The sequence below is a fragment of the Salminus brasiliensis genome, chromosome 12, assembly GCF_030463535.1.
Source record: "Salminus brasiliensis chromosome 12, fSalBra1.hap2, whole genome shotgun sequence".
Lineage (NCBI taxonomy): Eukaryota > Metazoa > Chordata > Actinopteri > Characiformes > Bryconidae > Salminus > Salminus brasiliensis.
Genome location: NC_132889.1, coordinates 29685869 through 29713743, shown reverse-complemented (window position 1 = coordinate 29713743; position 27875 = coordinate 29685869). Strand labels below are relative to the sequence as shown.

General features: G+C 41.4%; 2 protein-coding genes across 5 annotated transcripts; both read right to left on the bottom strand.

The window, feature by feature from the left end:
• Positions 1-59: 59 nt before the first annotated feature.
• On the bottom strand, positions 60-13011 carry atxn7l3a (ataxin 7 like 3a). Of its 2 annotated transcripts, XM_072693657.1 has the most exons (14): positions 12764-13011; positions 11926-12113; positions 10533-10645; positions 10258-10390; positions 9688-9859; positions 8917-9014; positions 8797-8819; positions 8624-8669; positions 7932-7969; positions 7691-7762; positions 7323-7366; positions 5843-5914; positions 2729-2865; positions 60-2327 (listed from the first exon to the last, which is right to left on the bottom strand). In XM_072693657.1, exons 3-14 carry the CDS (start codon positions 10581-10583, stop codon positions 2065-2067), a joined length of 1149 nt encoding a protein of 382 aa, XP_072549758.1. In that variant the 5' UTR covers positions 10584-10645; positions 11926-12113; positions 12764-13011; the 3' UTR covers positions 60-2064. The 2 variants fall into 2 exon arrangements, with proteins under 2 accessions (XP_072549758.1, XP_072549759.1); XM_072693658.1 differs by having other exon boundaries at positions 10533-12113.
• Positions 13012-14537: 1526 nt separating this feature from the next.
• Positions 14538-27599, bottom strand: ubtf (upstream binding transcription factor). Of its 3 annotated transcripts, none has more exons than XM_072693081.1 (22): positions 26924-27598; positions 26062-26177; positions 23540-23591; positions 23237-23409; positions 22657-22740; positions 22307-22462; positions 21829-21893; positions 21619-21745; positions 21390-21500; positions 21011-21144; positions 20481-20622; positions 20303-20344; positions 20073-20186; positions 19814-19966; positions 19417-19563; positions 19194-19304; positions 18864-18952; positions 18496-18685; positions 17771-17818; positions 17617-17682; positions 17379-17504; positions 14538-16993 (listed from the first exon to the last, which is right to left on the bottom strand). In XM_072693081.1, exons 3-22 carry the CDS (start codon positions 23574-23576, stop codon positions 16880-16882), a joined length of 2229 nt encoding a protein of 742 aa, XP_072549182.1. In that variant the 5' UTR covers positions 23577-23591; positions 26062-26177; positions 26924-27598; the 3' UTR covers positions 14538-16879. The 3 variants fall into 3 exon arrangements, with proteins under 3 accessions (XP_072549182.1, XP_072549183.1, XP_072549184.1); XM_072693082.1 differs by having other exon boundaries at positions 27004-27598; XM_072693083.1 differs by lacking the exon at positions 26062-26177 and having other exon boundaries at positions 26924-27599.
• Positions 27600-27875: the final 276 nt, after the last annotated feature.

The window sequence follows — 27875 nt, the reverse complement described above, 5'->3', positions numbered from 1 at the left end:
AAACTGGGGGTATAAATCTGTGGAGCGGTGGGAAAGCGGGGAAATTGGGAAAACTGGGGTGGGGTGGAGGGTGTCCTGAGACACACTGGACTTTATTCACACTTGAACACCACAGTACACTCAGAGGAGACAGAACTAATGCCAGCATTAAAAATAATAACATCCATACACACACAGTACAACTTCATATGTAAGGATGAGGAATCTGTGGAATCTTTTTTTTTTTAGCCCCTCCACCACACACAAACACGGTTTTACTCATAAAACACCCAGCCCTTAAATCCGAGCCTAAAATATATAAAATACACAAATATGGAAACAAACAAAAACACTCCTCTTTTAAAAGCAGTAAGGCTTCTTGATTAGACTGGATTTGATCCATAGGAAGTGCATCTTTCATCAGAAGGACCCTGATTATCTGCTTTTCACACGTTTAAGTGCCATTCGTCTACCACAGCACGTCTGCGGCAGGCCTTTAATCACACACAAAAACTGCTTTAAGCCTAAAAATAAAAGCCAGAATGTGAAAAGTGCCTTAAAGAACAGACATGAACGAGAGGACGTGCTCTCAGGGAGCCATGTTCAGCAGGGTGTACCACAGACTAGCAGGCAAAAACACATTACATTGTAGACTAAATAAATAGTATGGAGCCCCTAAAGTAACAGGGTAGAAAAGTAATATTTCGAGACATAAATCATAAATAATAAATCATTCTCTCGATAGAACAATCTGTTCCCTCGAGTTTCCTCATTATAATAATTAGCAGAACAGATTGTTATACTGAGGGAACAATTTGTTACACCAAGGGAATTAATTGTTATACTGAGAGAACAAATTAGTAATCTGAAAGACGAGATTATTAAATAGAGGGAACAAATTATACTGAGGGAACAATTTAGTTAACTGAAAGAACAAATTAGTAGCCTGAGGCAACAGATTATTATACTGAGGGAACAATTTAGTAACCTGAAGGAACAAATTATTAAATGTAGGGAACAAATTATACCAAGGGAACAATTTAGTAGCCTGGGGGAACAGCTTGTTATACTGAGAGAACAATTTATTAAATCAAGAGAACGAATCATACTGATGTAACAATATAGTAAACTGAGGGAACAATTTAGTAACCTGAGGAAACACTGTTATACTGTTGGAAGAATTCATTGAATAGAGAGAAAGAATTGTTAAATTCAGGTAAATCAAGGGAAGGCATTATAATACTAAGAGACCAACTGATTTAATCCTTGGAACAGATTGTATAGATTATATTGAGGCAACAATTTAGTAACCTGAGGCAAAAATGTATTAAATCGAAGGAATATTGTTATATGGAGAAAACTAGTAATTCAACTAGGGGAACTGATTGAGGGAACAATTTAGTAACCTGAGGGAACAGACTGTTAAAGTTGTGGAAACAATGTCTTAAATCAAAGGAACGATTTATGTCCATAAATATAATTTTCTACTTTGACACTTTAGGGGTTTCGTAAAATAGTGTAATGTACACTGTAAAATATTTACTAAGAAGCTGCAGGAAAGGACAAAAGAGTGTATCAAAGGAGCATAATTTGGCCTGAAGCTGTAACAGTGATTATCAGAGGAGCATTATTCAGCAGGAACAGTAGAAACAGGCAAGCGTGGAGTAGCTTTACAGAGTAGCATTATTCTGGCAGACATTTAAGAGAAGGAGTCGCAGTGACATTATTGTGCAGTTTCAGAAGCATTTAAACTGTACACTATCCACACACACACACACACACACACACACATACACGCACACATACACGCACGCACGCACGCACGCACGCACGCGCACGCACACGCACACACACGCACACGCACACACGCACACACGCACACACGCACACACCTTTGTCTGGACATGCTATGGCACATTTAAGCTGACCACAAGTAAACGTAAACCATGATACTGAACTGTGCATGACACACAGTTTAAAGGTCTGCGGTGGGAAGAGAATCAGATAAATCTGGTGTAGCAGGTGTAGCTGTGTGTGATGTCCAGTGGAGATGTGGGTGGATGTGAGAAACATCCTTCTTTTAGTTCAGTTCAGGTCGTCATAAATACTGGGGGCTGGGGGAGCCGGCAGTCTTGGTCTTTTCTTACGATTTGATAGAGCAAGTGCATTCTGGGAGCTGCTGCTGGCTCCTCCCAGTCCACTCCCACTGACGACGCCTCCTCCTCGTTCCCTCTCTCCTCGCTCGCGCTCGCCTCCTTTTTCCCTCTCTCCTCCCCCTGCGCTGCTCACAAGCAGCGTGCTAGGCTTCTTCTTTTTCTTAGGCCTTTTAGAGTCTGAGTTGTTGGTGCCTGTAAGTGTGAGAGAGAGAGAGAGAGAGAGAGAGAGAGAGAGAGAGAGAGAGATGCACAGTCAATTGCAATGAGGAAGATGAATGGAGGCAGTGGTGAAACACGTAAACAGTAGGAGGCATACACTGCATCTTCTACCCAATGAGGCAGAAGTGAATATCGGAGGCAAAAGTGGATATCGGAGGCAAAAAAAAAAAAAGTTGAAAAGACTGTATCTAATCAGATTCTGTAAGAAATCCAGCCTCAAAGATCGCAAAGCTGCTTTTAGTAAAACGTAAAGTAAAGCAGCTCACATTATAACAAGAGCTACATTTAAAAAGATGTTCCACTACTGTAACCAGTCAAAGAACCGGTTTGTGTTTGGTATCAGACTGAAAATCGGTGAATCAAGAAAAACTCACTGGTTTTTGAGGAGGCGGAATCCGAGGGCGAGATGTCGGAGGACACATCCCACTGGAGGCGGGACATGATGAGCTGTCCGTCAGGAGTGTCGTAACCATCGTTTTCCAACGTCGACTCTGGATCCGGCAGTGTTGACCTGTCAATCAACAAATTCAGTTCATTCTAGCCCCGTCGAATGCTACAGCGCACGTGAAGCTAACTCACTGTGAAGGATAACATCAACCAAATGTGTATATCATCTGGTTCTTTGGAGTCGTTAAACTTTAACGCGAACATTTGCAAAAATAGGATTAAAAAAAGACTCTGGGTTTGCTACTTAAGCCTCTATCCACCCAGACAGAACACTTAGAGGAATTCACACATATTAATTTACCTATTTCTATTCTATTCTACTCTATATCTGTTCGATTTTTATCCAGGCATGACGTTTGAATATAGTATCAGAGGCTTTGGAAAAGGAACGGACATCATTGGTGTCTTACGGAGACCTAGAAACCTCCATTTAGCCAGAATGCCTTTTACATTAAATTACGCTTCTATTCATACGGATACATTATTATTCAGACCAGTGGTTGGATACTAGTCTAACTAAAGCTGATAGTGTAACTCCATGGTATATAGACTGGTTGTCAGGGACGCACATGAACTGCGGACCAATCGCCAAAGTTTAACCCCAACAGTGTGGAATACAGTTTTACTGCTGATGAGGCCTGGGAATCTCATATAGACATGGGCTGAGTGTAACAGGGAGAAATCTTCGAGTAAGTTGGTCCCCAGAACAACAGACCCCACCATTTACTCTAAATTTATAATGGAATGAAAAAAAAGAGAGAGAAGCGTTCAGTCCACTCAACCCCTACATCACAAAATATCACTAATACAAACAAACAGACTGTGCCAAAATAAAAGCCACTAATACAAACAAACAGTCTGTGTCAAACTAAAAGTCAATAATACAAACAACCAGATCATGTCAAAGTAAAAGTCACCGTATCAATAGGGGGCAGTGGTGGCTCAGCGGTTAGAGCGCTGGGCTATCGATAACAGGGTTGTGGGTTCGATTCCCGGGCTCAGCAAGCTGCCACTGTTAGGCCCTTGAGCAAGGCCCTTTACCCTCTCTGCTCCCCGGGCGCTGGAGTTGGCTGCCCACCGCTCTGGGTGTGTGTGTACTCACTGCCCCTAACACATGTGTGTGTGTGAGTGTGTGTTCACTACCAGATGGGTTAAATGCGGAGGACACATTTCGCTGTACACTGTACAGTGACAAATACGTGCACCTTTACCTTTTACCTTTAATAAAAAAAATCACTAATACAAAAGAAACAAACAGACCCTGTCAAAATAAGTCACTAAATCAAACAAACGAATACAAACTAAAAGTCTCTAATACAAACCACAAACAGACAGTGTCAAAAAAGTCCCTAATATAAATAAAAAGATTGTGTAAAAATAAAAGCTACTAATGCAACAAAATGCTTCCTTCAAACTGAATAGCAGTTTCTAATAAGTACATCTCCAGTTCTTGTGTACTGTTTACTGTTCACTCCCTTGTTTTAACTACAGATAACTACCTCTAATATCAGTAGTTATCTGATATGAGTGGTAAAACCTGTGCACTGCCTTCCTCTGCCTTTACTGATATCAGTGGTTTAAAAGGCGGTAAACACTACAAGACGGTAGCAAGTCAACTGAGCTGAATCTAACAAAAAGTTTAGAGTAATCTATAATATAAAAATACAGTACTGTGCAAATATGGTACTCATAAATAAACTAATATTCTTCATGTGTTTTATTTCCAGTCAAAATGGCCAATACGTTCTAACAGCCAGAGTGAAACAATGCTTATTCTCTGAGCACCAGCTGCTTCTGCAGACCCCCATTCCTTATCCCACACAGATTACAAGCTACACACCAGTGGGCCAGTCATCTACAGTGCCAAACACTGCTGAACTGTTTGCACATTTTCACATTTTGGATCAGTGGGAAGAAATAAAGGGCAAGAAAAACAGCAAAGGTTATAGATGTGAAGGAGAAACTATTCAGAAAATAGGCCTTCACTTCTCCTTGCCTGTCCATTACACCCAGGTACACAGCTGATATCTGTCAAACTGACAGTGCAGTTCAAACTGAATAATTTTATCTTGTTAAGATCTCTTAAAAGCTCCATATTTAGAGCATTATTTACAGCATATTATGTGAGAATTTATGTTTTTGCTCCGGGGCTCCCCCTACAGCGAGTGGACTGTAATTCACATTCTCCCCACTGCTGTTAAAATGGCTTACTTGCCGTCCCGTAGTTCTCGTCTGCACGTGCCCGCGATGACCCAGAGACTGTAAGGTGTCTGATTTCTCATTCTGCTGATCTAAAGGATGCACACTTGTTAAGCCCTTTTGTTGAGGGCCGCTATAAAGCGGACTCAGCAGCGCCCTATTACCCACAATTCCTTTTTAACATCAGATGACCAATCTGAGCGTGTGGTTCTTTCCGAGCTGTGTGAGCATGTACTCTGTTCCACTGTCGCTGTTGAGGACCTATATACGCACTACAGTTGTGTATGCTGCTAATGTCACCTGAGTGCGGCCTCAGAGGAGAACAAACAGGGCTTAGGGCACTATTAAGGCCCATGCTGACGAGCTTACGTGCTCCCTCTCGTGGACAGCTGCACACTTGCATTTGTTTACAAGCTGAGAGATACAGAACGCGTATCTGAAGTGAAAGGAGTATGTGGACCTGGGCCTCACGCGGTTCTAGCGAGAGGTCCCGTGCAACTCCACAGGTACATAGTGCAGTAGCGGCTTTCCGGCCTGGAGTGTCAATGACAGAGGCGCCATTCTACAGATTACAGTCAGTGGAGCAACATCATCATTTTAAAGCTGTAATTTTAAGGTTGGACTGAAAGTCAGGAATGACTCATAAATAATATTCTAAAAGAAATGTTTTGGAATCATGACAGTTTGCAGGAATGGATATGGATGTAACATGAATGTAAGAACAAATGGGAAGGAGAAGTGAGGCTTTTTCTGAATTGTCTTTAGAACATGATCACAAGAAAGAGCTTTTTCAGCAAGGAGGGCCTGAAGGTGGGGGAGCTATGGTGTAGGGCGAAACTCACGCGGACGGCCCCAGGAGGAAGACTCTGACTGCCCTCCTCTGCTCGTCCGTGTGCTGGGGACACCGCTGGGACCTGCCAGGACACAATGTGGCATTATGCACTGCATCAAACACAATGATTGGGCCAAAGACTTGAAAGATGTTGCCAGCAACCAAAAGGTTGCGAGAGGAAGGTTCTTGCGGTTAGCGGTTAGTAAAAAGGGCCAGATGGGTGCTGGAACATGTCTTAGACGTCCCACGGCATGAAAACAAGCAGTGCTTAGATACAACCCCAAATTGTCCAATTTTAATCCAATCAGAATGTGGGTTCTTCACAATCAATCAGACATTGATTACGAGAAATAGGCCCGGAGGGTATGAAAAATCCATACAGAATTTCAGTGTTGAGTTGCCACTTGTGTTCCATAATATCAGTCCCAACACGACACGATCGTTTCCATTTACACCAATGAAAAAGATCATGTCTTCACATGACACGTGCAACAAACACACATGTACACACACATCTCCAGAAAGAGTAAAGCATCTATGCAGGCATAGCAGCTGCTGTGTTTAAGAGCAAGGGGTTCAGCAGGCTTCAATTAAGCTGTGCTACTCAATGAATTCAACAGCAAACAAGAACAGATCTCTCTGAAGAATGACGTCAGTGGCGGACCAAATCTTCTTAATGCTTTCAGTGTCAGTGGGGTACAAAAATAAGCAGGAGGTGTGTATGGGTGGGTGTGATCAAGGAAGGTAGGTGAGATCTCGTGAGCTTGTTTGAAGAACAAAGCAAAGCTTCGTTTCAGATTTGTTTCTCAGCCATAAGTTTATTATGCACTGATTTACCAAACCAGGTGTTGGATGATAACTATAATTAATACTAGACCCCCATTAAAAGAGATTTTATGGACGCAGTAACGTAAAACCCCTCTGTGTGACCAACCAGGGTCACCAGTATCATCCCGCCTGCCCAGTTCATTCTACTAGATGATTCCTCTTTTTTTAAAAGAGGTTTTGGTAGGTGACGTGTGTGTGCTGCAGCTAGCTGGTCTCCACCTGCTGTTACAGAGCATATTCTACTGCTAAGATGGGTTGGGGCTGGGGGGGGTCTCCTCTCCCTAATCTTCTTTTCCTTATCCTCTCTATTCTTTTGCAGACAGCGTTCTCTTGACAGTCTACAAACTTGTGTCAAAGGATGTGGTGATGAATTAAAAAATATTTTCTTAGTTTCTTTGTCAAATAATAACTGACAATTTTAATTACAAAAATACACTGATTGTTAAAATTAGATCAATAAAAAATATACACAGAAAATGATCATTACTATTAAATGTAATAAAACTGTGATAATATTAAGAATGTTAATACATTATTGTAATTGTTACCTTTATGATTAATTAATTATTTATTCTCTTTTGTGTGTGTAATCTTGGCTTCCTTCCTCTAATCTTCTGCTTCCTTTGTTTTACCACACAGCTGTGTGTGACCATTTCACTTACCGTGTGCACATCTTCTTTGTATGCTCGGATACGACCCCGCATTGCTGAGGAAAGAAGAGCTGCTGTTAGCAACAAGCTTTTCTCAAGCACCAGTGCCCTAATTTACAGTAATTTTACTATGCCTGTTTGCACCCACTGGTGACACAATTGTGCAAATGCACACAGACAGCTTGCCTAGTCACTGTAGAGAAGTAACACCAATAGAATAGGAAATATAATAGGTAAGGCAGAGAGGTTGAGGTAAGGTGTTCACTTCTTAACTGCATCATGTGGCACATCTGTCTGGTAGCATCTGCACCTTTTCCACTCCTTCTTCCTATATCGCCAGTCTGCAGATGGCAGCTCAAAGAAAGCTGCACTTTGCTTACCGTAGTCAGAAGTGATCGTAGCTCCTCAGGCCCCAGAGTTTCATAATTGATACCAGAACTGTAGTTGTACGGCTGAGGAGAAGGCAGAAAAGAAGACTGTGGTAAACAACTCCACAGGTGGGATACAAACACACAGAACGTAGATGAGAGTTAGAGTGTTAGAGTAGGGGCAGCCGGAGTAAGCTTGACAGAATTGCTCACAAACAAGCTTCTACTCATTCAGGGTGAGGTAGATATATACCTTGTAGAGGTCTGGATTCACACTACCACTGAGATCTCCTGTAAAAGAGATTACAAGGGGGGAAAAAAAAAAATCAATCTCTCAAGTTCAAGTGTTAAACATAAAGCTCATCCATGTGCATCCAAAATGTATATTCTCTATTTTTATGTATATGTTAATCATTTTAAATTTGTACCTCTACTTATTTATCTATTTTTGCAGCTTTTTTCTTATATTTCTATATCTGCATACACTATATGTCCACATGCTCGTGGACAACTTGTCTAATAAATGCATTCAGCTATTTCAAATTGCACCAAACTGACATGAATGTACAAATGCACACAGCATAGCAGCAATGCACTCCAAAATCTAGTAGAAAACCTTTCCTGGACAATAGAGACAGTTACTCCAGCAAAAGCAGGATCAACTCTTTTAATACCAGTGAATAAGCAGATGTTCAAATACTTGATAGATAATTTAACTAAAGGTTATGTAAGTTTACTTTTTTTCATTTAAGACTTATCCTACAGTTTTTCAGCAAGCACACGCCATGTCACTAATATGAAGCACCCAAAGCTATATGGGTACTAACAGCGCCACCTTCTTCTTCAGCTACAGGTGAGTACGCAAGTCAATGAATGAGTAAGAGAAGGAATGAGTTACAAGCTTGGCATCTATTCATAAAAACAAACAGACAAAAGCAAACTCACCATTTTTATGCTTTAGGGATTTGGACCTTCTAGGAGAATTTGGATTCTAGGGCAGAACAGTAATGCTACTTAGCCCAATGAATTTGTATTCATTTCTCAAACACACACAGCGTTGTTCAAAACTGCCCAGCATAACATATTGAATTTACATGAAATTCTGAATATTTTTATACCTTGTCTGATTTTCTCTTCTTGGCTGTCAGAGACAAAACACATAATCATATTTAAAAACGGCTCAAGTAACTATAATAGAGAGTAGCAGAGAAAACGACGAAGTAACAGACACAGCTCACATTTCTTTTCTGAACCATATGACCAGTCGTTATCATTGATGTCATCATTGTCCTCTTGATCACTTTCTGACTTGCTTGTATTGTTGCTGCTGGCTATCCTGCAGAGAGAACATCCCGTTTCTTACATGGGCCTAAATGCTACACATGTAAATAGCAAAGGACATAACGTTGGCGAAGCCAAAGAAGGGGACATATGACATTATTGGGTAAAATGAGTATTTTAGTCCATCTGCTAGTGCATGTTGATGTGATCAAAAATCAGACATTTTAGAGGCAGCAATTTAATGAAAGATTACAGGAAAAGGAGGCCCCTTAAATTATATATTGTGCTTCATATGACCACATACATGACCTACTAAGTTGAGGCTGATTTCAACAGCAGTTATTTAGCAATAAACTATGTCAAAACTGAGATTCAGCATTTTTAAAAATGCAAACAGCTTGTTATGGCTGGGAGTATAGCCAAAAATGTGTATCACAGAATTTTTGTTTTATTCTGACAGGGTGCATGAAACATCTCTTCTAATCTCATAATGGCAAGTTGGCAGTAGCAGTGGGTTTATTGATTGAAATCCTTGTGCAGTGAGTGTGTGTGTGTGTGTGTGTGTGTGTGTGTGTGTGTGTGTGTTCAAAACTACTTGTTATCATAATTTGGTGACAGTAAAAACGTGAACTCGATTACTGTCCTTCTTGGAGCAAAATAAGAGTGGAACTGAAACACTGAAAAAAACTGAACAGATCTAAATGGAAAAAAGTGCAAGAAGGTTTAACCTGCGATTGGCAATGCGACTGCTGTTGCGGCCCATTCCCAGACACTTCTCCAGGTGAGGAGCGAAGCGTGAGGCTGCTATACTCCTGCTGCAGTTGGGACACACACACTCCTTATTCTTCCACTGGTTGTACACCTGACCAAATATGTCCACCCCTGGCTGGTCCACAATTTCTGTGAGAAAGAGGGCACATGTGTGAACTCTTAATTGTAAAAATCTGCCAGTTTTCACCTTGCATAACCATATGATTCATGTCCACATGAATGCAACATGTTTAAACATGTGTTCTCAGTTGTTATTAACAGTGTATTAGACTAGGGCTGCCAATAATGGCTACTTTTCTATTAATTAATCAATCGATTATTTTGCTGATTAGTCAGTTAATCGAAACAGTGAATTTTCCTCCGAAAAAAGTTACGTGCTGTTTTCACTTGCGCTGAATGTGTCACAATCCATCAGTGACTGCTACTGTTATCCTAATTTGACTGAAGTGTGTGAAGTGTGTACATTTGTTCCAAATCACCACAGAAAAACGTGCGTCTGTGTAGTCAGGATGGAGGTCCTCACTCACCAAAATCCTTCACACTTTCTTGGTCTGTCTCATCAAGGAAGAAGTAACCCTGTTTTACTGCCCGGTGCACCTCAAAGCACAACCCCAAACAGGCATCCTCCACCAAGTCTGAGTAGATGTCATGAGCCAAGGCCTAAAACAGGACAGACAGAAAGACAGACACGTTTTGACGGTGTGATATGACGGTCAACTGCTTCAGATGGTCAGAGTGGAGATGTGCGTTTCATTTATTAAATCAATGTTAAATTGGAAGCATTTGGAAAAAATAACAGTACCTCTAGCTTGGTGTTATCCAGGCCTGACAGTGACATATCCTCCATTTTCATTTGCAAAAGCTATTGTAGTGGGGTCGTCATGGCTGCTTCAGTACAGCAGGTGGGCAGCCACACTGTTGGAAAATACAGGACTGTGAGAATTCACTGCTCAGAAGTTTCTGTCTTTGTTTTTTTTTTTTTACATTCCAACAACCTGCCCTGAATAAAATAATGTGTTAACTTGATTTAAATGTGCACAGAATGTCCAATAAAATTCACTCTTATTATTATTTATTACTTTTGATTTTTGAAAGTTTTGTGTTTTCTTGGTTTACAAACTTTTTTTTGCTTATTCATTGTTACACCTTACACAATGTTTGCATCTCATATGTAATTACTTATAATCATATAATGTCACAAGTATTTTGCTTGAATATGAAAAACAATTATGTCATTCTTATCATGTAATTTCTGGTAGCATTTTTTGTTACATCCTAAGGATTAATACTCAGTGATAACATGAAAACAATGCACACAAAAACAATGAGTATAAATTAAGTTCTCCATGGGCAGGTGTGTGTGTGTGGTTTAACTTGCAGGTGTCTTTTTAAAAAGCTTTTTTAGACACAAATATGTCTAAGGATTGATAGTTGTACTTTCTTGAGGGTGGTTCTCCTTTAGTGTCAAATGAGGTTTTTCCTTCAGGACAAATTGACTGCATTTTAGGAGACACACTGTGCTACTGCACGGAAATACATGTAATAAATGAAACCATGTATTTCCATTTTTGCTGTTTTTCACTTTTTGACATAAATTATTCTAGTTGGACCAATAGAAATGTTCCAAAATGCTTTGGAATTAAAACTTTTTACATCCACTAAAGGTTTTCTGTAAAGGAGAATTCATACCGACTTCTAAAGATACTTTATTGAAGGTATTTTAGTCTCAAATGAATTTTCTTCAGGACAGATAAAGCAGGTCTATACTGTTATATTTTAGGACTGGGCTCCTACACTAAATTATAATGTTACTGTCAAGCAAAAACATGGCCTTTTTCTTTATTTCTATTATCTTCTTCTTTACATTACGGCAGAATGTTGATAAAAGGACCAATAGAAATCTTCAGAAATGGTATAAAATAAAATATCTGTACAATGACCTCCATCAAAAGTTAGAAATGTTTTTCCCCTTCTCCTGTAAAGTTGCTCTTTTGTATGACAGCAATAAAATCCATGGCATTTCGGCATTGAAACTACACTTCAGAAAGACATTCTCTATAATTCTCTATAATGTGAATCCAAACAGATCTAGTCCCACTTTTGACATTATATAAATGCTCATGTTTTAATCACTGTCTCTGTTATTACAAGGCCATAGGACTGAGAAACACATGTAACGTGCCGCAGTGAGTTACCTGTTAGGGGGCATTCGTTCATACAGATACCTCTATACTTTTCTGAGAGTGGTAGCTAGCTTCCTTGGGTCAAATGAGGCAGGCCTACTCTGACCTGCAGGAGCCTCTTAGAGCCTCAGGGTTCCCAGGCAATTCCACTTGACAGAAGGTGAGGTGTGTAAAAGACCCCCCACGCCCCGTCTGCCGGCCTGAAACAGAGAGGGAAGGGGAATAGGGACGTCAGAGGTACTGGAAAACCCCCTACGTATCTGTAATGCAGCATCAAGCTGGAAAGAAGGTTTATTAACAGGAGGTTTATTAACAGGAGTCATCTCTAACTGGAGGTGTCGAATCCAGGTCCAGAGTGTAAGAATCCGCACCAGGGTTTTGTTCCGGCTGCCTGGAGAGCTCTGCTGCAGCTGTGCTGAGCTCTCCAGGCAGCCGGAACAAAACCACGGTGCGGATTCTCACTCTGCGGATCCGGATTCACCACCATCACCTCAAACTAACGAACAAGCCAAGCTGTCAACAGGAAACAGACATGGAGACACGGGGTGAAAGCCTATTAGCTCGCTAGACAGCTGAGGCACAACCAGACCATCGGATTTTAATGATATTTGGATCCATGTAACGTTACACAGCTTTTATACAAACGCATATAGCTACCCAGAAATTGGCAGGTGGGCATAATCCACCATAACCACGAGATACCCTCAGCTCGGGGAAGACCCCCATAAAAGCAGGGTTACAGAGCTCAGGTGCAGGCACGCAGGCACGCAGGCACACAGGCATACAGCCCACCTCCCTCACACACACACACACACACGCCCCCGCGGTGGGACAGCGTTTGTACACCTACCCCACAAGCCAACGGGCCAGAAGTCCTTCTTCGGGCCAGTTGCACCTTTAGTAAGAGGTAAATAAAATCAGATAATAATGATAATATTAAAATCAACAAACAGTGAAGTGCGATGCTTGAGCGTTTTCCCAAATGTTGGCATATGCGAGGTTTAACGCGCTGCTGTGAAATCCGCCGATAATTGAAAGTGTAGAGATGTGGGAAAATAAAGCGCAGCCATTTTGCCACCCGCAAGGCGTCACTAGTCAGCTACCGATCGACAGCGCATCGATCGGGGGACGCATGGGAGAGTAAACGCCTCCCTGACGCAGGAGGAAAACACGAGTTTCTGTTCGTTCACGGGGTGAAATAAACGCTATAAACGCTATATTTATATTCCCACAGTATTTTCACACTTTTACACCGCTCCCAGGTTAATCCTGTCATGCATGTCCAGCATTAGCGGCACTAACAGCCTGGCATTGGGGGGGTTAGCAGGGGTGTACGGTGATGCCGAAATCATATCGGTATAATAATATTAATAAACACATTTAGGGTGGTAATATTCTGGTTGGGAAGTATACCATGGAAATTAACAGGGAATAAAATGCGAATATTTGACGCGAAATGTGATTATAACTATTATAAAAAAAACTATTATACTAAAATATAATTTAATATAATATAAAATAATTAGATGTGATACCAAGACAGTTGAATGGCTATTAGGACCACAGCCCCTGCATTCACTGTTCAATCCTCCATCACATGTAGCTACAGCATATGTCCGCATGATATTTAAAAAAAAAAAATAATAATAATAATAAATATATCGGAAATTGTCCATTCCTTCGCAACCCTAAATACATTAATAATTAATTAATAAATAAATATTTAAAAACTAAAATGTAGTAAAGTATTTATTGCACACCAGGCCTATTGTTATTATCACACAGTATTTACATCGAATTAAACCCTAATTAAGACCTAAAAGTTCCCCTTTGGTTTAATAAATCACTCACTCGATCTAATAAATAATTACACTGATTTAATAATCCGTTCCCTCAATTTCACTAAGTTACCTTTCCTTTCATTGAACTGCTCCTCTAATCTGGGGGAACATTTTAAGGACATGAGTCCGCACCCAGGGCCGATTCCAGACTCACGGATTGTTGGGGCGATTTTGCAAACTGGTAAAGCTTAGGGGAATTAGTTTATCACGATTCATCGTCGTTTTCCTTCAGTGCAAACACTCAGGCAGTGAGGGACAGCGCTCTGGAACTGTGTGTGCAGGATCACCTGCAAACAAGCAGCCTTTCCCACAAGGGACGTTTCTTTAGCGGAAGGAATCACGTGACGAAATGAACCAATCACGGAGCCCCATCCGCAGCGCCGGGGCTGTACAGCTTCCAGCAGACCTGCAGCAGGCCGCACCCCAGTCCGCAGGTCCGGACACCGGCACTCTGCTCTCTGACTGTATAGATTTTTTTTTCCACCTTGGTAATTTAGGGGCTCTATACTAACAATGTGTATCTCAATTTGTGTTTTTTTTATTTCATAATTTGAACCCAACAATCTCATGATGGACAAATAGAAAAGCCCCCAACATTACTTATAATATAACTTATAACTTATAATAAATCCATTTGCATTCATTTCCACTGATCATTCAGAAGGAGTTTCCTTCTCCAGTAAAGTTGTTGGACAGTAACAGTACCCATTTTCTACAGATTAAACACATTCAACTTTACTAACCGTTCCCTTTAAGAGAGCAGGAAATAAACCATCAAACAGGTGCTAAAGACAGGTTTATTTGATCAAATGGTAAATTCCAGGAATAACACCTCTGACTATAGAAAACATCCAAATGTTCCAAATTATCAGCAGTACAAATGTTTTTTTTTGCCATTTCTACAAATAAACAGCTGAGGGGTATAAAAACTAAAACATACCAAATTAAAACCTTTCCCTCCTCAGAGCAATTGACAAATCCAGACCACTGGCCACTACAAGAACCACGTAGGGGACAGCTTGGCCAAATAAAAATACAAATGTTCACTCAATACAAAAACAAACAAACAAAATCATAATAACAACAAAGAAAGGAAAAACAATGTATTTACAAATACCTTACAACAGCAGTGAACCAAATCCACCCCACTGACCTCATTGTTCCTAATCCTATCATCAAATCTACAAATGGACTGTGTACATCCCGTGCACTTGTTCCTCACCACCATCATCATCATCATCATCATCATCATCATGAACAACCACTGATAACCACTATGCCCTTCAAGATCTGCCAAATCCATTCAGTTTTACACACAAGACAGACCTCACCCTCTTCTTCATGTTCAAGGGCACTGATAAAGAGATCTGGGTGTTGGGGCATTTAACATAGTAACAGACACCACCAGTGACTCTAGAGGTGGAAAAGCACATCGCTCAAACTCCAGCAAAGTCTTTATACAATGACTAGGGACAAAAAAAATGAAAAAACAAACAAATAAAAATGCAAAAAAACATCAGCCTTGAAAGGGTAGGGAGGAAAAACATTGACCCAGAACTGATCATTCATACACACACACAAAACAAAGGCGTTTCTCCTCTATTAAATACAACATTCCTTTACATTCCTTGAGCTGGTGCTTAGAAGAAGAAGAAGAACGACAACATCATCATCATGTTAGTGGTTGAAATACGTGGATGAGGGGGAAACCGTACAAGTGCGAGGGGTGAGGAAAAGAGGGAGAGAAACACAGAGAGAGGACAGTCAGCTGGTGAGGCTGTCTGAGATAAGTGCACAGCATCGTGGGTCATATTCATACCCCAATCGGATATTTAAAAGAAACCAGGCGAACTCTTAACAGACAATTAAAACAAACCGAACATTTTAAGATGAACCAGTCTAAGCTTTCAGCGAACATTTAAAATAAACCAAACATTGTTTTGTTTTTTCTGTTTTTTAATAAAAAGAAAAGCCCTGCAAAGCAGCATCAAATAAAAAACTGGGAAAAATAAAACAGCTTGGCTGGAATCAAACATCGGTTGTAATTGTAACTAATGAGAAGTTAGCAGCAGGGTTTTCGGTAGAGATTCCTCACAAAGCTGGACACATCTGGGCCAAAGGAAACATTTTCTCTGTTCTGTTTTTTTTTTTTTTAATTACAAAGATTCCAAAGAAGTTTTCTTAAATTTTGTGAAAAATCTTAAAATCCAACTCTAACTGAGGACTCTCGGGCGTCATCAAACGAAACAACCCACCAAACACAGCTAATGGTGGCTTATGTACATGCCATGAACAAGCTGGGTCTGTGTGACTTACACAAACCACAAACAGACATTAAAAAAAAAAAAAAAAAAGGAAAAAAGAAAAAGAAAAATTTGCACCATTGTTCCTGAAGATACCACATAATGAATACAAGACTTACAGAAGCACAAATGCACCACCTTACCAAATGAGGGAACAGGGATGAAAAGGGGGGGGCAAAACCAAAAAAAGCACATGATATGGAAAATCAGGATGATGGTGAACCGGACGGGGAGAAGGAGATAGGAAAGACAGAGAAGACATTCTTTAGAGTGCAAGTATTTGGTCCCCTTTACCTCCCGAAAGAAATCCAGATTCTTTGGCTTGTGGGTCTGTTGCTCCCCTACTGGAAAAAGAGCGGTGTGATCCCTATTCTACATCCTAATGGCTTTAGACACTAAAATGAGATGATTAGGGACTGCCTTATGGTACCACCAGCATTTCTTAAAGCAACTACATGGGAAATTGGGACAGCTGAAGGGAGGCCTGCGAATTAGCACAGCTGAACCCCATGAAGGAAGAAGTTCCTATTGGCTGTGGATGAACTAAGGGTAGGTACCGCCTTCCCCCATTTATTCAATTTCCTCAAATAACTCCATGAGACAGTGAAGAAACAACAACAAAAATAAAGACAAGCAAAAGATGATTGAGAGAGATGGCTGCTGAGAGAGTGGACATGGTTTTGGTGGTGGTGTTGTTGGTGGTGGTGGTGGAGGGAGCTCCTCCTGGTGGCTGGAGGAGTGCAGTGCAGGCCCATGGCTCTGACTCATGGCTCAGTTCACAGGCTCTCTGGCAGTCTGCGGGCTCGCTCTGCTCAGTCACCCTCAGTCAGAGTCCGAATCTGATGAACCATCTGAGCTAGACCCACTGCTGCTGCTCTCAGATTTGTTTTCTTTATCATCTGCTTCTTCGTCCTCTTCTTCCTCCTCGTCCTCATTCTGCGAAACCAGATAATGTGGAGTTTAAGATCATAGCTGAGTGACATTACATATAGTTACCGTCTATATTTGAAAGGCCTTTTGGCCGATTTAATCAATGTGATCATTAAAAAACCAAACCAAAAAAAAAAAATGTATTATTTGTTTTTGGGTGTTTTGGGCATAGCTATACGTATATAAGTCGCTTAAAGTTTGATAACTGTTCTTTAATAGTCAACCAAAAATTGCTTCTACTTTTATAAGATGATGGTATACATTACCATCATCTTATAAAAGATAAGACCACCAATAACTTGATCAGACTTGCCAGATCAGGCAGGAAGGTAGTGTAATTCTACACGCTACAAAATTAAAATGATAAGTGGAGCAATGCTAGAAATCTCACATCATCCTCATCTTCCTCATCATCATCGCCTTCATCACTGTCCTCTGCACTGGATGATCCCTCCTCTGACTCCTTGTCATCCTCATCGTCATCGTCATCCTCGTCATCTTCATCTTCATCCTCGTCCTGTGGGTAAAAAGTATGTAGTTGAAAAGAGCGATCTTGCAGTTGTTCATCATCTTATGCCGTATATGAAGGATTGCACATGATCAAGCAACAGTAGCGTGTTCCCACTCACAGAGGTCTTGGCCTTGGCTTTCTGTTTTGCACTGGTACCACCTGGTTTAGCTGTGCCCTTCCTTTTCTGTAAAGGCAAAAGATGAAATGATCAGCAAATTTGACACGTACACAGAAGTGAATGCACCAACAAGGTAAGTGAATTAGTAACTTACTAAAGAATTGTATTCCTTATAAGTAGCTCTCTCTTGAGATGATAAACTCTGTGAAAACAAATAGAAAAATAACATGTGTTTTAGGAGATTAACACAAGGCAACACTATATTGTCCAAATGTTTGTGGACTCTCCTTCTGTAATGAATGCATTCAGCTACTTTAGGTTGTACCCATTGCTGACACAGATGTGCTAACACACACACACACACACACACACACACACACACACACACACACACACACACACACACACACACACACACACACACACACTTGTCTAGTCCCTGTAGAGAAGTACTGCCAATAGAATAGGACTCTCTGGAACCTACTGGCACCATGGCTAATTCCAGGTGTGGGGTGGAGGGTTATATAGCCCCCCAGCGTTGAGCTGTGGAGCAGTAGAACTGTGTTCTCTGGAATGATGGTTTGCTATCCAATACTTTTGGGATGAGGTGGGGTGGCGATTATCCAATATCCTGACCTCACCAATGATGTTGCCACTAAATGCATTTAAATCCTCACAGCTATGCACCAAAATCTAGTGGAAAGCCTTCCCTGGACAGTAGAGCTAGACTTCCAACAAATGCAGGATACACACTTTTTTAATATCCTTAATTTCAGAACAACTAATGAGCAGAATACTTTTGTCTACCTAGTATAACTGAGTTTTACATGAAAACAAATGTTAAAACTGAAAACACAGTAAACGGGGGTGGTGACATACCGCAAGCCACTGTTCAAGCTGCACTTTGTACTGCTTTTGTTTCTCCTCTGCAATCTTCTTGTAACGGTCTTTTTCCTTCTGAGGGAGTCTCTGCCAGCGGCCGCCAATCTCTGCCATGCGTTCCTTCATCGGCAGATGATTTAACTCCCCATTTGACAGCATTTCCTGAGAGAACTTCTGATAGCCATTTCTGAGAGGGTAAAGACAATGAGTGCAATATTAGAATATCTCAATCCTGTCAGCTGACCACTGTTCATCTTGGTCAAGTAAGCACACATTAGAGATTACAACTGAAATTCAAGAGATCAACAGCAGAACACTGAAACTTAAACAGTAGATAGATCAACAGATCAGAAGTATTAACTCACGATGGTGGTTTTTTGGGCTCTCCATCAAATTTCATCTTCTTCCCTGAGGCAACCACTGCAGGCGGAGAGCGCATATCACTCAGCTCTCTCTGAGCAAAAAGAAAGCAGATACAGTTTCGGTATGAGAACAGAAACACAACACACAAAAAAGGAGGGCATTACATAAAGCAGGACTTGCTATTTCTCTTCACTTTTGGCCTGAGTTCTCCCACCTAGTGAAATATCTTATGCTTAAAATCACCTAGAAATGATTAGTTAAGCATCTGCAACCTTATCTTATACACTAAATGAGTTCCTACTTCCAGTAACAGCTAACAAAACTCTGCATACCTCATATCTCTTCTGGTCTTCTGCAGCCTTTTTGATCCACATGATCTTTTCCTTCTTCTCCATGGTGTTCCAAGTGGCCTCCATGGCTTTCTCTGCCTTTGGCCGGTCATTCTGAGAAATTGCACATGGTATTAAGAGGCACATAAAGGCTGGAAATCTAGATCCACCTACATGCTTTTAGGGTTTTGAAGGTTAACTAAAAACTTGTATCCCTCTCCCTTACCTTAAATCGTGCCAAATAATCACCGATGACACTGTGTTGCCAAATTTCCTGAGCATTCTTGGGTGGGTCTGGCAGCTTGCCTTTCTCCTCTTTTCCCCGTTTCTCAGACTCAGCCTTCAACACTGACTCCAGGTTCTTGTATTTTTCCTGCAAGAGAGTGGTGTCTTTAATGACTGTGGTCAAAAGCTTGTCCTGCCATGTTGTTACATTATACGAGTATACTTTATTTACAAGCTGATGCACAAAATGCCCAATGCACAACGCATTCGCTTTGAGAACATGTCTGTAGATCAGGAGACGCTACAGCCACTCTATTAATCAAGCACACGGACACATTTTACTTGTATAAAACCATGCAGAACACGTGCTGGTGTATTTTTTGTATGTGATTGGGCACCTTCTTCTTGTCTGAGAGGTCATTCCACATGCGGGCCAGGAGTCTTGTGAGCTCACTGTCAGACAGGTCGGGCCTATCCTGCTGAAGCTTGGGCCTCTTCTCTTCGGCAAAGATGAACATGGCAGAGATCGGCCGCTTAGGCTTCTCTGGAGCCTGTATGTGAGGAAACAGGATAAATAAGCAACAAAACCAAACAAGACAGGCGTGTGGTCAGTAAGCTAGATAGCTAAAACGACAAAGAATCAGGAGCTGAACTGACCTTTGCTTTTGAGTTCTTCTTTTTAGAGGCTGGGCTGCTGCCCCCAGTGCCTTTTTTAAAGCCCACCATCTTCTGCTCTGCTAAGATTCTCTGCTGCTCCTCTTCTGAAATGCTCTGTAATGCAAAATGACCATTAGAACACCAAAAAAAAACAAAAAAAACAAAAACAAAACACAAACAGCACAAACACACTCGAAGAGGTATCTGCTAAAGCATGGCTCAAAACTTACACACAGATATCGGGTCATCTCAACTTCAAATTCTTTCTTTTTCTGAAGGGGGGAAACAGAGAGAGCATAAGGATATTAAATAAGCTTATCTGTTTTTCTATACTTTAATTCAATTCTAATGCCACAAATTAAGCGTCTACATTTGCATGCAGGTTGGGGACTTGTGTGATGCTCAGACCTGCTCGCAGCGTTTCTGGTATGCATCTTTTTCGTTTTGTTTGAGAAGTTTCCAACGCTGGCTGCACATGACCATGCGCTCTGTACTGGGAACGTCCTTCATACTTGACATCAGCTCGGCACAGAACATTGAGTAACCGTTTCTAGAAAGAGGGAGGAAGGGGATGGTGGGAGGGGGGACACAAAAAAAACATGAGAAAGAATGTACAAACAGCCAAGACTTGGGCTGTGTATCGGCAAGAACCTGGCCATACTATGCACATCATGATGCAGGTGTTACGATTCAGTATCTTGGCGATATACTGCAATACTGTAAGCAAGGAGATTTATTAATTTAAAATCCAAATTTAAAAAAACTGTAATTTTACAACGACTACGATCTGAATCATAATTTTGCAACAATTCGATATTCCGCTATTGTTTTTATACCCCTAGCTAAGATAACAGAAACAGGTCTTCTCCAAAAGGACAAAACCCATGAAAAGCTACAAATATCTGATCACTGATTGACTGTTCTCGCTGTATACTTACGATGGCGGTTTGTCTGGCCGTCCGTCACACTTGTCTTTAAGCTGTCTTTCTGCTTTGGTCAAAGTGGACTTGACAATGTCTTCCTCAGTCATGTTCAGCTCTGGGTGCTGCTGAATGAATTCACGCATCGTCTCCTACCAGAACAATATAAGGTGGTTAAAAACTGCAGCCGGTTTCTGATTATGTTTACTGGGAAGATTTGCGTACTGATTTGTTTAGAATTTAGAGGGTTGTTAGTGATGGTTTAGAAGTAGGCTAGTCACTGCAGTGCTAATCCACTGCACTGTTTAAAAGAGCATGCTTTAAAACACACATTAAAAACCAGCCCCTGCTCATCTTACATACGTCAGAAGCAACAAGATGCTGAAGCTGCCTTTACCTCATACTCCTTAAGTTGCTCCAGAGACTTATTAATCCACTTCAGTCTCTTTTTGTCTGACAGCTGTGTCCACTTCTTCCCCAGACTGTCCTTGATGTCTTTGGTGGTGGCCTGTACACAAAGAATTCTAAGTGTGCTGCTTTTCCCTATTAAGATGCTGTGGGCTTTTTGGAATAAATAAATAAAAACAGTCAGAATAAAAGGAACACAGGTGGTTAATGGCACTTACGTCTGCGTGTCCTTTAAGAAAAGCCTTTTTCTCGTGGTTGTACCAGAGCTGCTGAGGGGTTTTGGGTTTCTCTGGCACATTGGAGCTCTTCTTACCAGTAGTCTCAAGCAGGTCTGGATGCAGCTCTCTAAATGAACATTAAGAAATCACATTAGCAGATCTGATGCTTTCCACTGATTCTCATTATATAGGCAATATATTTGTACTTACTTGAACTTCGACATGTTCAGAACAAATGTTTCCTTTTCTTTGTGAAAATCATTTACATATTTCTCCTGTAAAGAAAAACATTTTTTTTTTTACATTTGATAAAAACAAAGTGTAATTCAGTGCAAAGATGTAGTGTTAAGGTTCAATTTAAGTCTAGTTGCAAAATTTAACTTAAAATTTACTTAAAATACACAAAAGTATCCATTTTGACAGGAGAGAATCAGGTGACAAAACCTGATCCACTCCGTAACAGCAGTTCACTAAAGGACATGGTTCACAAAACAACAGCCTCTGCTAATTTCATTTAAGAGATGTTTCCACAAGCCTATTCAAAAGAAGGCTCTCTATTCAGGCAACCCAGGACTATTTTTCATCCCAGTTTGCTGAATTTATTCTTTTCACTTTTATGTTTTCTAGTCTTCACATACGACAAGTTTATCCATTATCTGAGTTCTCTGAAATGTTCATTCCCTCCTACCTTTTTGCGTTCTGGCAACTCCTTGTATTTCATTGAGAGAATCTTTGTAAGGTCCAGATTGCTCATCTCTGGGTGAAGTTTGGCATACTTTGCCCTCTTTTCCATGAAGAAGCGGAAGTATGGTGTCAGTGGCTTCTTGGGAAAGTCTGGATGTTTCTGTAGGAAGGATAAAACAAGAATGTTCACCACTGAATTGTTTAAGATTCACTAGGTTACTGCATTTTATATGAAATATGAAACTATAATAACGAAACCAGAGCAGTGAAATATCTTTGGTTAAGTGTCAGATAGTAGTATGGTATTGCTAGGACAACTTTGAGTTTGCAGAAGGCAGAATAAATACTGCTTACCTTCAGCTTTTTGCCTTTGTATGGATTTTTGATATAATCTTGCGCATCCACAATTAGCTCTGTCAGTGTGCGGAATTTGCGGATCTGTAGGAGAAAAGTTGATGAGGTAGAGATTATTATTTGCAATTCAATCTAATACAAATATGCACACTTGCATATCAGCGTTGTCATGCAAAAGCCTTTTATCTCCATTTATGCTGTATTTGACATCATGCATCGTGTCCAGACTTCACAAAGAATGGATCAATAAAAATGACCCACTTAAACTACTAAGTCATGGGAGATTTACTCTGTGGAATCTCTGGTGTTTTAATCTTAGACATTTATATATGTATATGCTTTGCACTTGATTTTTTTTCTTCTTTTTTTCCCATTTTTCTTATTCTATTTATTTGCACACTGTGACCACATTGTACCTATGTAGGTTTTATTTAGTGATGCACCACCACACCGAAAGCATGTAAAAAAGCATGTTTCACCAAATAATGAGCCAGAAATATGTCTTTACATGATTATTCTACTAATACTGTGTAAAATTAGAATTAAGTACCTTTTACTATTAGCAAAATGACCACCTCACCTCTCTTGAGACTTCAATCCATTTCTGTTTGCACATCTCAGCTGAGAATGTGTTAAATGCCACCTTCTCCCAGTTCAGATGGGCTTCAGATGTCTTGTACTTGACCAGGTCCTTCTCTGGTAGATTCATTTTCATGGAATCCATGAGTCTAAGCAAATCATCCTGAGCCCAGACTGCAAAAATGAAGCGTTCACATTTATTTTATAATGTGTTGATCGCTATATGTCAGCATATTCTTTCAAGCGATATGTAAAAACAAGCAAAGGTATTTAAACCAACAGCATTTGACTGCATTAGCCTCACCTTGATCTTTACTAGCAGAATCCATGCCTCCATTCATTCTCTACAATCACCTCTGAAACAGGAGGAATAAAGTGAATTAAACACATGATGTGAAGGGCTTGTTAAAACTGTTTAACATTTTAAACATTTATTCATTTGTGTATTAACCTTTCTCTCCTAAAAATAAAAGGTACTACCAACATTCCTTAAGCGATTCTATTGAAGAATTGCATAAATAATCATGCTTGTAATAAAAAATGTGTGTGTGAAAACTTTTCAATCAAGTGAAAGGTTCTTTAAACATTAAAAAAAGTTCCTCACACATCTCTATTACAAACATGAACCAAATGTGGTGCTTCTATGGAATCGGGAGTGAGGGAAGGCAAGCGCCACAGTGAGATTAAGATAAGAACAGAAGCATCAATATAATAAATCCCAATGACAAATAATCAAATATTTAATAATTAACAATAAACCAGGACTTAAAATAAAACAAGAGACAAAAAAAGTGTAAGTATTAATAACAGTGGCCCAAATTACTAATCTAATCAATTTAAAACTTTTAAACTAGTAATGAACTGTTTTATGACTGTCTGATCATAGCATAACACAGGACAGAAGATGAGAAAAAAATGTAAGGTTCAAAAATGGAAATATACAATATATAGAAATAAACAGCATATGAATAAATAAATAATTTATTTAGAGAAATATATAGAATTAGAGATTGGAATTAAAGTGTATAGTTTTAATGTGCAATGCAAGAAAAATGGGAATATGACAAAGTCATACATATTTATATTTACAGACTATACCTGTCTCATAAATGTACATATCAAAGAATTTCTACAAATCCCTTCTGTCTTTGTATATTCTGTATTTTGTGTTTATTTAGAATAATGTTTTTAGATAACTTTATTTTTAATAAGTTTAGTATGTATACAGTTTGTCCTCCTGTAGAGCATCAACCTGAGTCTCACCACAAGCATTTCAATGCCCAAATGTCCTGACATGTTGTGCAGAGGACAAATAAACTTGAAACTTGAATATGGTACAGTGTTGAGTGTAATGTGCAGATGTGCAGGCCAGTGTTGAATTTCCTAAAGCACTTATAAAGCTATTTACTCTCCTAATCGTTTCAATTTTGCACATGTCGACACTGCTCTACATGCTGGAAGTATCACCGAAGCTCCCTGAAAGGGCTGCTGCTCACTTCTATACATTGGGATAAAAACCCAGCCCTGCACATAATAGTGGTTCATTACACCGCCCCTAAGCGTTTACGCTGCATCGTGAGACATAGCCCATTGCTTGTGACGGTTTCAAATCTCAAATAACTCCGCAGTCGACACCAGCCAGAACGGGCAATCCGCCTAATCTTCCATTTTGTCAACTGGTGTAAGACTTGGGGAGCTTTATTCCCACTGTGAGCACTCGTCCTGCGGGCATTTCAGGCCACCGTCTTGCTCGTCGCTCGGTTCTCGCGTCGAATGGAGGATTTTTTCGGGGGGCGAGAGGATACTGGGAGGTACCACGGGAGGAGGAAGCAAGTGTTTTCGACGGCAGGCGGGCAGCTGGAGGCGACCAGCTGACCACGGAGGATCTGCTTTCGGTCTCCGTCAAGGGGGGAGACGTGGCCAGGGATGATCATGACTACAGCATGCACCACCCGACTCTGCCTCAGTGCTGACGGGGCGCCGATCTCGCTTCCGCCATGGAGGTTTTGGTCGCGCCTTATTCGTCCGTTTAACGGAGCGAGAGAAAGAAAATAAGCTCTACGTCCTCCATTAAAACGACCGATTCGGCTCCTGTAAACGAACGGTCACCCTCTAACCCCGTTTAATGTCGTTTTTGGACCTTAGCTCTGTGTGATAGTGGTAGTAGTGGTGGTGGTTGATTCACAAAGAGCGACCAGGACGCTTCCAGGGCGAGGCGTTGCCGTTGCTGAATCAGTAATGGCGGACCTCGAAGCGACCTGGTCGAGCTATTCTCAACAGACATAGGGGACCTTTAAGCCGGAGCCCCAGCCAAACATGTTATAGTAACGAAATATTTAAGCTAGCTAATATACTAATACGTTATGGAGGTGTTTGAGAAGATTATTATTATACTATTATTAAGCGCTCGTTGGTTAGTCAACGGAATTTAGGTGAAAAATGCCGAGCTCGTCTTTGAAGACGACAGCCGACCGAACGCCTCCGCAAACGGCGTGGTTTGTGTGGAAACCCCCTTTCAGCAAACCTACCCAAAATCGATCCACATCGAGCTTAAACAAGCCGTAGTGGTTTTAGTAATGTTAAATATTAACCTTAATGTTGCGTTGTGTTGACTATCAAATAAAAAAAAGCATTATGTGAGGGGTAAGCGACCTAGGACTGACCTACACTAACGCTAGCTAGCTAACCGGCTAGAACCAGCTAGCTACGGCTTCCCTCCGCCGAGGCTGAGCGGAGATCAAATTCGTGCAAATGACCCAAAGGTCCTTGACAAACTGTGTGCACGGACTGTTTTGGGTAAAATACACTGAATATAAACACGCTTACCGTTAAACTCGTCGGTTACCTCGAGTTTCAACCGACGTCGAGGCTTACAGGGGGTTGGTTGAGTGCGGGGTGTTGGTAGCCGTATGGCGGCAGATGGGAAGCAGGGTCTTCAATGGCTTGGAGGAAAAGAAGAAAGAGCGAAAATGAATAAATTTCTTCTTCTGAATGCGACGTGCTCGTTTCGGCAGCCACGACGGCTCTAAAATAGGCGACAAAACGCTTCGGGTCCCGAATCAAATGAAGGATTTTTTCGCATCACGAAAAGAAAAAAATGCAACAGCCGAGACTGAGAGCAGCTCACTGGCGTGACGACTGTTCTAGAGCCGCCATGCTTCCAGCCCCGTGTGCCAGGCAGTGTTCAGCCCTGTCGCTCCGAATAAGAGGGGAAAACGAGCCTAAACGGTAAAGCCGTGAGTATCAACTCACCCAGTTTGCTCCTTGGTAGCGGATAAGCGGAATAGGTGCGATCACGAAGGCGGCTGTGCGGTGAGAGAGGGCAGTAAGCGCGCAACACACGGTGAGATATTTAACCGAGCTCCCTGATGGCTAACCAGAGGCGGCTGGTTCTCCTCGCCACTGCCTCGTGGACTCCAGACTCGGAAATACAAAAAAACACCACCACCACTACAGAAATGCGCTTTAAACGCGCTGAATATCTTTATCGAAATCAATTTTCTGTTAAATTAAGCAAAAAACGAGACGGAGGAACCGCATTCGACGGCTGTTTTTCCCCGAGTCTCCGGACGGGAAATTCGGCTAAGGGCGACCCCGGAATGTGCTGTAGCCTAGCCTGCACCAGTCGAGTCGGTTTTAAACAACAAAAAAAAAGAGCTTTAATCAAAACATGCAATGTCAGTTTTACCTCAGCCCAGAGTCTGTCCTGCTGCTGTTTATCAAACGGTCGGTTAGGCGAAGACGAAGAGGCGGCGGGGCGAGCCCTACCTGTGGCAGGCGCTGTGTGTGTGGAAGTGGTTGTGGAACAAGGGGAGGGTTGAATGTTGGCCAGCAGTGCGCCGCCGGTCCAGGGCATGGGGCGCTCCAGTCCCCGCAGAGCCGCCAGACTTTTTTCCCCCCCGCCTCCATCTCTCGCCCTCTCTCCTTCCAGTGAGCGCACAGCTCTCTCGCTCCCACCATTTTCTCTCTCTCTCCCTCTCCCTCCATCCGCATTTTCATCAAATCTCTCTCCTTTCTTCTCCTCACCCCCACCATCTCCACCACCACCACCACCACCACTATCACCATCACCCTGCCGCGGTGCTGCTCGCATCGTGCAGTCCTCGCTTTCACCTCCATTCGGATTCAACGCCGCTCGGCGCCTCCAAAACAACCATGAAGCATCCAACTCTCAAAATGTCGCCAGTGCGTTTTGATTGTGTCTTTCCTGATGACTTCACACTCTTACTTGATTTTGTAACCTTTACAAATAAATAAGTTAGATCTCGAGAAGACTCCTGCGTGATCCTTATGGAGGAGAGGGGGAAAGTTAGAAAGTGTGAGGAGGGGGGTAGAAAAGAAAAATGCCCCCAGGACAGCGATCTGTGGTGCACTTTTTTAAACCCCACTTCTTTCTCCTTTTTAACAGTCTGTTTGACAGCTACATCTTTTTTTTCGTCCTCAAATATCATTCAACTCCACCTTGCCTGTTTGGGGGCGTCGCCTGCACCGGCCAATCAAGGCGTCGTGATTTGATGAAAACAAACGATTTTCCAATGAGCGCCTAACCTCGCCACAGCAGCGGCGGACTGACAGGCGCTCGGTGCTTCATCACTGCTGAGCTAAAACACACACAAGCACCAGTGCCTCGCTGTGACCGA